At 45.8% G+C, this 11,028-nt stretch overlaps 2 protein-coding genes across 2 annotated transcripts; both read right to left on the reverse strand.

Annotated features, from left to right (window-relative positions):
• Nucleotides 1-3,999: 3,999 nt before the first annotated feature.
• On the reverse strand, nt 4,000-8,174 carry LOC115248592 (uncharacterized). The gene is made up of 6 exons (XM_029832342.1): nt 8,169-8,174; nt 7,530-7,608; nt 7,160-7,454; nt 6,733-6,776; nt 4,425-4,733; nt 4,000-4,343 (listed from the first exon to the last, which is right to left on the reverse strand). The coding sequence occupies exons 1-6, from the start codon at nt 8,172-8,174 to the stop codon at nt 4,177-4,179; spliced, it is 900 nt and encodes a 299-aa protein (XP_029688202.1). The 3' UTR covers nt 4,000-4,176.
• A 294-nt stretch (nt 8,175-8,468) lies between these two features.
• On the reverse strand, nt 8,469-10,727 carry LOC115248599 (amphiphysin-like). The gene is made up of 5 exons (XM_029832354.1): nt 10,539-10,727; nt 10,421-10,465; nt 10,038-10,226; nt 9,668-9,769; nt 8,469-9,246 (listed from the first exon to the last, which is right to left on the reverse strand). Exons 1-5 carry the CDS (start codon nt 10,725-10,727, stop codon nt 9,142-9,144), a joined length of 630 nt encoding a protein of 209 aa, XP_029688214.1. The 3' UTR covers nt 8,469-9,141.
• Nucleotides 10,728-11,028: the final 301 nt, after the last annotated feature.

Consider the following 11,028-nt stretch of genomic DNA (forward strand, 5'->3'; position numbering starts at 1 on the left):
CTGAAAAAGAAAATAGTAAATCAGAGGAGGTGTGCCCCCTGGTATAATTCACATATCAGGACCCTCAAGCAGAAAGTGCGAAGACTGGAAAGGAAGTGGCATTCTTGTAAAATAGACAGCTACCATGTAGCCTGGAAAGACTGTCTATTAGTTTACAAAAAGGCCCTTCGCAAGGCTAGAACAGCTTATTTTTCTTCTTTGATTGAGGAAAATAAGAGTAACCCCAGGTTTCTTTTCAGCACTGTGGCCAAATTAACTAAAAGTCACAGTGTTTTAGATCCACGTATCCCTTCTTCCCTGAGTGGTGAAGACTTCATGAGCTTCTTCACTGATAAAGTTCTAGCTATCAGAGAGAAAGCTAACCAGGCCTAATTCAGAAATCCAAGACCACCACGTGTCCTTTAGATCCCATCCCAACACACCTGTTGAAGGATGTTTTACCATTGATAGGCAGTTCTATCCTGGACCAGATCAATGGTTCTTTAGTGTCAGGTTATGGACCCCGGTCCTACAAGGTGGCAGTGATTAAGCCGTTGCTTAAAAAACCATCACTGGATCCCGATGTCTTGGCAAATTATAGGCCATTATCCAACCTTCCTTTTATCTCTAAAGTTCTAGAGAAGGTGGTGGTGACTCAGTTACTGGAGCACCTGCAGAGGAACAGCCTGTTTGAGATGTTTCAGTCAGGCTTTAGAGCTCACCACAGCACAGAAACAGCACTTCTTAAAGTCACTAATGATCTTCTCATAGCTTCAGATCATGGACTGGTCTCTATGCTGGTTCTGCTGGACCTCAGTGCTGCTTTTGATACAGTTGATCACAGCATCCTGTTACAGAGACTGGAACATGTGATTGGGATTAAAGGGACAGCACTAGACTGGTTTAGATCATACTTATCTGATAGATACCAGTTTGCCCATGTCCATGGCATTCCCTCCTCATACAGTAGGGTTAGCCATGGAGTTCCTCAAGGTTCTGGACTTGGACCAATCCTCTTCACCTTGTACATGCTTCCCTTAGGGAACATTATTCAGCAGCATGGGATAAATGTTCATTGTTATGCTGACGACACTCAGCTTTATTTATCCATGAAACCAGAGGAGACAGAGAAGTTAGTGAAGCTTCAGACCTGTCTTAAAGACATAAAGTCCTGGATGTCTTCAAATTTCCTCCTCCTTAACCCAGGAAAAACTGAGGTCATGGTGTTTGGTCCTGAACCTCTCAGGGATAGATTAGATCACATGATCACTCTAGATGGTATCTCATTAACATCTAGTCTCTCTGTGAGGAATCTTGGAGTAACTTTTGATCAAAATCTCTCCTTCAACTCACACATTAAATTAGTTTCTAGAAGTGCCTTTTTTCACCTGAGGAACATCACAAAGATCAGGAAGCTACTGACCCACCATGATGCTGAAAAGTTAGTCCAGCATTTGTTCCTTCAGGCTGGACTATTGTGATTCTTTATTATCAGGGTGTCCAAACAACTCTTTAAGAAGCCTCCAGTTGATCCAAAATGCTGCAGCCAGAGTTCTGACAGGTATTGACAAAAGAGATCACATTACTCCTGTAATGGCGTTGCTTCATTGGCTGCCCGTTAAATTTAGAATAATTTTTAAAACCCTTCTTTTGACCTACAAGGTCCTCAGAGGCCTAGCTCCATCCTACCTGGAGGAGCTAGTGACACCTTATCAGCCCAATAGACCGCTCCGCTCTCAGAATGCTGGTCTACTTGTGGTCCCCACAGTCTCTAGGGGTAGAATGGGGGGCCGAGCATTTAGCTACCAGGCCCCCCTGCTATGGAACCATCTCCCTGTCCAGGCCCCCCTGCTATGGAACCAGCTCCCTGTCCAGGTACGGGAGGCTGACTCCATCGCTACTTTTAAGATCAGACTCAAAACCTACCTCTTTGAAAAAGCTTATTGTTACTAATTCCGTAGTTCCAGTTACTGTCATAGACAGACAGATTATCATACTTAGGGGGTCGTCTAATCGTTAGGTCACATCTTAGCTATGCTGTTATAGGCCAAGGCTGCCGGGGTCCGGAAACATGATCACCTGACAGGCCTCTGTCACTCCACTGGGTCATGGTTTCCTCTCCCCTCCTCTCCTTTCCTCTCCTCATCAAGCAGACTAGTTATGCTGATTCTTGTGTAGTTTTTCTGCTTCTCTCCCCCCCCCCCCTTCTATTTATTTACAGGTATCGCCGCCCTCGGAGCTGCATAATGACCTCCGGCCCTGCTGAAGTGATTGTGCATCATATTTTTTGTGTGTGTTTCTGTGCTCTGTGCCTCTCCTCTCCTCTCCCTCTCCTCTCCTCTCCTCTCCTCTCCTCTCCTCTCCTCTCCTCTCCTCTCCTCTCCTCTCCTCTCCTCTCCTCTCCTCTCCTCTCCCCCTCCTTCTCCTTTTCCTCTCCCTCTCCTCTCCTCTCCTCTCCTCTTTCCCCTCCTCCTCCTTTGCCTTCTCCTCTCCTCTACCTCCCCTTCACTCTACTTCTCCTCTCCTCTACCCCTCTCCTCTCCTCTCCTACCTATCCTATCCTCTACCTGTCCTCCCCCCTCTCCTCTCTCTTTACCTAGCCGGCCATCAGCAGGAGGGTCCCCCTACATGAGCCTGGTCCTGCTCAAGGTTTCTTCCTGTTAAAGGGGAGTTTTTCCTTGCCACTGTTGCTTGTCTGGGGTCAGGCCCTGGGATTCTGGAAAGCGCCTTGAAGCAATTTTGATTGTATAAGACGCTGTATAAATAAAGATTGATTGATTGATTGTTTTAGCAAAAGGGTCTGAATCAAACGCACCTCCTCCCTGTGTTTCAGTCGTGGGGTCTGAATCAAACGCACCTCCCTTGTTATCTGAGGGGTTTTCGTTAAACACACTTCCTGTTTGAGGCTCACAGGTGAAAGTGAGCGTGCCTTGCTCACCTGCCTGATCTCTGGAAACTGATTGTGTACCAGTGTTCCCTGCCAACTCTTCATCAGCTGAACACTTTTCTTCGTCACTCTTCCATAACTCCTGCTCTGCAGCCTCATGTCCAGCTTCCCACCCGTCTGACACTTTAAGTGGAACTTGATTTGTACAGGAACGTTCATCATCTGGGCTCACCCAGCCTCCTCCCTGACCTCCATCAGCCCACTCTTCAGCAGTCTCGTACTCAGACCCTGACCCATCTGGAGACCTGAAACACTTCCCCTCCTTGTCCACGGCACGGCCGGATTTTAATGTCTTTAGGAGGCGCTGATGGTGGACCAAGGAAGAGCTGATTCAGTTGGTAACATAGATTCCAGAGAGACTTTGATCTGAAACATCAAAGCCCCACAGCGCCCAGTGCTTTTCTCTGGTTTGCTAAAGTGGCCTAAAGATGAAGGGCAGTTGTTCTGGTTTATCTGGTCACTGACTTCATAATCCTGACCTGAATCTTGGGGCCTCCATCACAACTCACGTTGCTGAAGATCCTGTGGAGATGCTTCCAAACGGGTTTTAAATATCAACTATTGTTAGAAGGGAAATGCTGATTTGAGCCGATCCTGTTGATCCCCTTCCAGAAGGGATTTTACTGACTAATTTGTGCCCCATGAAGGTGCTGAGAAGAAGCTGAGTGGATGCTGCTGAGCGGGCAGAAGCCAGAAGACCTGGCCTGTTAAATGGGTCCACAGGTGTCTTCTGGAAGGTTCTGCAGCCTGAGAACCTGTTGCAGGCGATGAGCAGGTGCAGCAGGCCAGAGTGTGACTGTGGGGACGAGACCGATAAAATCACTTCCTGTGCTGCGGCTGTGTGCTTCCTGTGATGGTGTCCTAGCAACAGTGAAACCACACGTTCTGGGGGAGCAACGCTGAAAGAGACGCAGAAACCTTCACAGCAACCTTCGGCTCCTTGCAGCATCTTCTCACCACATTTATCTTCTGGACACTTTTAGAATTATTCGGACTTAATTTGTATGTAATGATCAACAAACCATTGCTGGATTTCTCCGTAATAAACAGGAATGACATCAAACTACAAAGAGTTTGGTGACCCCTCAAACGAGGATTCAGCTGCCTGTTCAGACAGATTTACTTTATTGATCAAAGCTGGCAAATTACAGTTATTATTGCTGGAGAGAAGCTTTTATTCTGCGAGAGAAAAAGTCCCAGTGGAAAAGGAAGCAGTGGGAGGACGAGACAGGATGGTGGACTGGAACCAGTCAGTCAGCCTGTTTCTGGTTGTTGGTGAGGAAGAGGAGCAGAGAGATTCCACAGCAGCTCAGCAGACTCTTCATCATCAGGGCCGTGTAGACAAAAGAGAGCAGCTTCATCCTCAGCACAGACGGAGGGATGGACGGAGGGACGGACGGGGGGACTGGTGCAACCTCTGGAAGACAAACACAGTGAAGAAGAAAGATCAGCCCACCTGAAGGTGTCTCAAGATGGCTGAGGGACAGGACACCAGCACCTTGCTGGGACTGGGCCTTCACCGTCCCCCCCTCGTGCTGCACGGAGCAGCGGTATTTATAGGTGTGGACGGCGTCCCGGTCCAGCAGTCTGATGGAGGTGATGCGGCCCGGCTCTCTGAGCTGCAGCTCTTCTTCATGGGCAGGAGGTGACTCCTCCACAGCACTGTCGGCCCGTTGTCTCCTCCAGGAGAACCTCACCAGAGGAGGAACCATGTCTGAGGCCACACACAGCAGGGCGGTCCTCCCCTCCAGAGGATCTATGGATGCTGCTGGGTACACGCTCAACACAGGCTGGACCAGCGCCGCATCTGTGGTGAGACACCAGAGTTACTGCTCTCACTGGCCCTGAGGGGTCAACGCTGGAGGTCAGAGGTCAGCTCAACCACACATGCACATCGTGCGCTCACACAAGTCATTCATAATCGATAATCTACCCATTTATTCACCAATAATCCACAGATAATCTACCCATTTATTCACCAATAATCTACCGATAATCTACCCATTTATTCACCAATAATCCACTGATAATCTACCCATTTATTCACCAATAATCCACTGATAATCTACCCATTTATTCACCGATAATCCACCGATAATCTACCCATTTATTCACCAATAATCCACCGATAATCTACCCATTTATTCACCAATAATCCACCGATAATCTACCCATTTATTCACCGATAATCCACCGATAATCTACCCATTTATTCACCAATAATCACTGATAATCTACCCATTTCTTCACCAATAATCCACCGATAATGTACCCATTTATTCACCAATAATCCACCGATAATCTACCCATTTATTCACCAATAATCCACTAATAATCTACCCATTTATTCACCAATAATCACAGATAATCTACCAATTTATTCACCAATAATCCACCGATAATCTACCCATTTATTCACCAATAATCCACCGATAATCTACCCATTTATTCACCAATAATCCACCGATAATCTACCCATTTATTCACCAATAATCCACCGATAATTTACCCATTTATTCACCAATAATCCACCGATAATCTACCCATTTATTCACCAATAATCACAGATAATCTACCCATTTATTCACCAATAATCCACCGATAATCTACCCATTTATTCACCAATAATCCACTGATAATCTACCCATTTATTCACCAATAATCCACCGATAATTTACCCATTTATTCACCAATAATCCACCGATAATCTACCCATTTATTCACCAATAATCCACCGATAATCTACCCATTTATTCACCAATAATCCACCGATAATCTACCCATTTATTCACCAATAATCCATTGATAATCTACCCATTTATTCACCAATAATCCATTGATAATCTACCCATTTATTCACCAATAATCCACCGATAATTTACCCATTTATTCACCAATAATCCACCGATAATCTACCCATTTATTCACCAATAATCCACAGATAATCGACCCATTTATTCACCAATAATCCACCGGTAATCTACCCATTTATTCACCAATAATCCACAGATAATCTACCCATTTATTCACCGATAATCCACCGATAATCTACCCATTTATTCACCAATAATCCACCAATAATCCACCGATAATCTACCCATTTATTCACCAATAATCCACCGATAATCTACCCATTTATTCACCAATAATTTACAGATAATCGACCCATTTATTCACCAATAATCCACCGATAATCTACCCATTTATTCACCAATAATCCACCGATAATCTACCCATTTATTCACCAATAATCCACCGATAATCTACCCATTTATTCACCAATAATCCATTGATAATCTACCCATTTATTCACCAATAATCCATTGATAATCTACCCATTTATTCACCAATAATCCACAGATAATCGACCCATTTATTCACCAATAATCCACCGGTAATCTACCCATTTATTCACCAATAATCCACAGATAATCTACCCATTTATTCACCGATAATCCACCGATAATCTACCCATTTATTCACCAATAATCCACCAATAATCCACCGATAATCTACCCATTTATTCACCAATAATCCACCGATAATCTACCCATTTATTCACCAATAATTTACAGATAATCGACCCATTTATTCACCAATAATCCACCGATAATCTACCCATTTATTCACCAATAATTTACAGATAATCGACCCATTTATTCACCAATAATCCACAGATAAATCCAGCTAAATTCCCGTCTGTGCTCTTGTGTTTATGGTTTTATAGATAATCTTCTTGAGTGTCAATATTTCTTTTTTGTCTTTTGATTGTTATTAAAAGGTTTGGAGCAAAGTTTGATTCTCACCTGAGACGACGAGTCTGGTTCCAGATCCCACAATCATGACACAGTGAAACAGAGAAGGACAAAATCTGCTGCTGAACATTTGAGTCGAGGTTCTGATCCTGAAGATTCCTGTTTCAGTACAGGTGACTCTGACATCAGGTCTTCCTGGTTCCAGACATCAGGTCTTCCTGGTTCCAAATATCAGATCTTCCTGGTTCCAAACATCAGGTCTTCCTGGTTCCAGAAATCAGATCTTCCTGGTTCCAGACATCAGGTCTTCCTGGTTCCAGACATCAGGTCTTCCTGGTTCCAGACATCAGGTCTTCCTGATTCCAGACATCAGGTCTTTCTGGTTCCAGACATCAGGTTTCCATCAGAAAGGATATTGATCCACAGCAGCTGGTTTTTGTTCAGGTGCCTCACATCTTCTCTCACTGTGGATCAACAGGAGCAGTAATATGAGGCAGCGTGAGAGGGTTTAACTGAGGAGATGATCAACTCACAGTTGTTCTGCTGAATCTTAGCTGAGAAATCATCTTGGTCAGCATGAGAGTACCGCGTGATTTTACCGTTGCTCTTATCAACATACAGGAGCAATTCAAACGTGCCTGATTCCTTCTTCTGGTACCAGAACACATAACCACACTCATCGATTCTTCCACAGCTTATTGAGGCACTTTTACCAGCTCTGCTGGTCACTGAGATCTGGTCCTGGGTCGGCTGCGTTTCTATGACAACCAGCCCTGTAGAGACGGGGACAGGCAGCTGAAGTCAGCGTGTGTGTGGTGGTCGTGTCCTGGCTGGCTGGAAACACTCACCTGAGCAGAGGAAGCAGAGAGCCGCAGGTGTGAACGGCTGCATTGTTGCTTTGGTGGGCCGGAGGCAGGACTGATCCAGCTCCTCTCAGCCCCCATCAGCCCCTGCTGCTGATGCCCCGCCCACCTCACCACAAACAGGAAACAGGTCTCCATGACGACAGCAGTCTCAGCAGCTCTGAAATGTGGTTCTGCTCATTCATTTCTCTAAAACATCAAAGATAAATCATCACAATTAGAACCTATGAACCGATTTTCAAGGTTTCCCTTTTGCTCAGAGTTGATGTTTACATTTTATTGACGTGACTGTAAACGTCCAGAAGATAAATGTGGTGAGAAGATGCTGCAAGGAGCCGAAGGTTGCTGTGAAGGTTTCTGCGTCTCTTTCAGCGTTGCTCCCCCAGAACGTGTGGTTTCACTGTTGCTAGGACACCATCACAGGAAGCACACAGCCGCAGCACAGGAAGTGATTTTATCGGTCTCGTCCCCACAGTCACACTCTGGCCTGCTGCACCTGCTCATCGTCTGCAACAGGTTCTCAGGCTGCAGAACCTTCCAGAAGACACCTGTGGACCCATTTAACAGGCCAGGTCTTCTGGCTTCTGCCCGCTCAGCAGCATCCACTCAGCTTCTTCTCAGCACCTTCATGGAGGAACGATGGGAGAAGAAGCCTCTGACGGCTTCACGTGACCTTCATTGATCCTCTGCAGATATTGTGACCTTGAGATTTGTTCATGAGTTTGAGGAGGATGAAATAAAGTTTGTGACGTTTGGAATGTTTCACATTTTCAAGACTTTGCTGTTCTTCACTCTTCATCCTCCAGTTCGGATGGTTCCTGCTGACGTCAGTTCTGCTCAAAGTTCATGGAAGCTCTGCCCCCCCCCCCCCCCCCCCCCCAACTGTATGTGTGCGGTTGGATCATGAACGATAAAGAAGCCAAAATGTTCCCAGGACTCATTTATTGATGACATAAACAAGTGATTTGTGGCATCAAGGTCACGGATCTACACCATCAAGGTCAAAGGAAGTGACATCAGAAGTGTCCAACACACCAGGAATAAACACACAACATAAATTGCATCAAACAGCGTCGCTGTGACTTATGGTCTGGATCAATTAGCTCTACTATTAAATCAATAAGCAACATTATTTTGGCAGAAACACAGAACAGAGACTTGATCACCAAACACTCGCAGGTAGGAACTCGCCAACGGACGCGTCCTCACCGACTCCCTGGCAGACTCCAGAACATTTAAATAGGTCACATGACTACAGATTCTAGAATATTCCACAGCAATCAAACACGTCTGGAGCAACAGAGGATCCTTTTCTCTCTTTTCTTCCGCTGTTCCGGTCCAGATGTTTTTCCCAGTTAAAGTCACGTCTTCCAACAACAGGAGAATATTGGTTGTTTGTGGGGGGGCCAGACTATCACGTCATGCTTCGTAATTTCCAGGATCAAACGAGACGTTGGCACCAGTTTTGCTGAGCAGAGGAACCTGGTGGTGACCTGCCCACGGTTGCACCAGGTGCCTCCAGGCAGTTGCTGATGTTGCTCTGATGTTGCCTCAAACTTCTGCTCACGTCTTGTTTTTTACAGCGTCGCGAGTCTTCTTATTCCAAACGCTGCGTAAAGTTCTCTGGAAACAGTCCTTTCTGGGCGCTAGCACCGCGTGCTAACCACTCGCTTTCTTTGATACCCGTGAGCCAACCAGCGTCCTGCCACAACAACAACAACAGCAACAACAACAACAACAGCGCAACGTTAACGCAGGACAATCTGACCTCAGCTCATCCCTAAACACCTGCGGCTGTTTTCTGTAGTCGGAGCAACAGTGACATCAGGTGACGCCTTTGTTTTATGCACCTGCTCCATTTAGCACGTCTCCACCTGAGCGAAGCTCTCCTGTGGTTCTCCTGTGGTTCTCCTGTGGTTCTCCTGTGGTTCTCCTGGGTCTCAGCAGAACTTTGTCAACTCGTGTTTGTGGGGTTTTTCTTTCGGACGTTTTTGAGTTTTAGTAACAATAAAAAGGTTCAAATGTTTTGACTGACAAATAAATGTAATCAAGGTTTCAGCCACACAGCTGAAATATTCAAATGTGTTTGTGGTCCTGGCAGGTGTGTCTGGTTCCATTCTCACCTGATCCTCCGCCGACTCGGTGGGCACCACCAGAACCACGTCACCTCTCTTCAGTTCAAGTTCGTCTGAGTTGGCTGCTTCAAAGTCGTGCATCGTCTCCACCTGAAGACACAGAGGTGTCACCTGTGGTCCTGCTGGGAACTTCCTGTCAGGGTCGGGGTCAGGGTCGGGATCAGGGTCGGGGTCAGGAAAAGGGTCGGGGTCAGGGTCAGGGTCGGGATCAGGATCACGGTCAGGGTCGGGGTCAGGAAAAGGGTCGGGGTCAGGGTCAGGGTCAGGGTTAGGGTCGGGATCAGGATCACGGTCAGGGTCGGGGTCAGGGTCAGGGTCAGGGTCCGGGTCGGATTATTGGCCTTGAAGAAAGTTTCACCTTGTACAGGAAGTCATCCGGGAGCCCGGACACGCCTCCAGATGGACTCATGTGTTTCATGGTCTGGCTCACCGTGGTCACATCGTTGTCACTGGCGGCGGTGGGCGAGATGATGTCACCATCGCGGTCGTCGTCACCTTCGTTACTGGAGGCGGATTCGATGATCACTGACGGGATCGGCATGTTTTCCTGCAACGACAGGAAGACGTGATCCCAGATCAAAACAGAACCGGGTCAGAGGAGCTGAAACACTCGTCTCCAATGAGGGAGCTCTGATTTAGGGTTTGAACTTCATTCACATTAATGAGACAATCGTGTCAGCGGCCCCCAAAACTATTATTATTAGTGTTGTTGTTGTTGTTGTTGTTGTTCTTTATATTTACCAGCGGAGCTGCTTCATCCGCACATGTTTGGTCAGCACCAGGAATCTACAGACAACATTTTTATTTAAGACGTATTAAGATCGAAAACAAGCAAATTCAACACAAATGAAAAAGAAACCTCATCAAGCTCCGCCTCCTGGATGGATGAAGGTTCCTCAGGTACCTTCAAAGGAAAACATTCACGTTTATTAGAAACTGAGTGAAGTATTGATTGATACAAGATGATGAGGATGAGGATGATGAAGATAATCCTGATGGTGATGAAGACAATCTTAATGATGATGAAGATAATCTTGATCATCATCATCATCATGAAGGTCTTCATGATGGTGAGTTTGCTGATGATGAAGATCATCTTGATGAGGATGGTGATGAAGATCATGATGATGATAATCTTAATGATGATGATGAAGATCATCTTGATGATGATGAAGATAATCTTGATGAGGATGATGAGTTTGATGATGAGTTTGATGATGAAGATCATCTTGATGATGAGTTTGCTGATGATGAAGATCATCTTGATGAGGATGGTGATGAAGATCATCTTGATGATGATGAAGACAATCTTAATGATGATGATGAAGATCATCTTGATGAGGATAATG

This window comes from Takifugu rubripes, unplaced genomic scaffold (assembly GCF_901000725.2).
Source record: "Takifugu rubripes unplaced genomic scaffold, fTakRub1.2, whole genome shotgun sequence".
Classification (NCBI taxonomy): domain Eukaryota; kingdom Metazoa; phylum Chordata; class Actinopteri; order Tetraodontiformes; family Tetraodontidae; genus Takifugu; species Takifugu rubripes.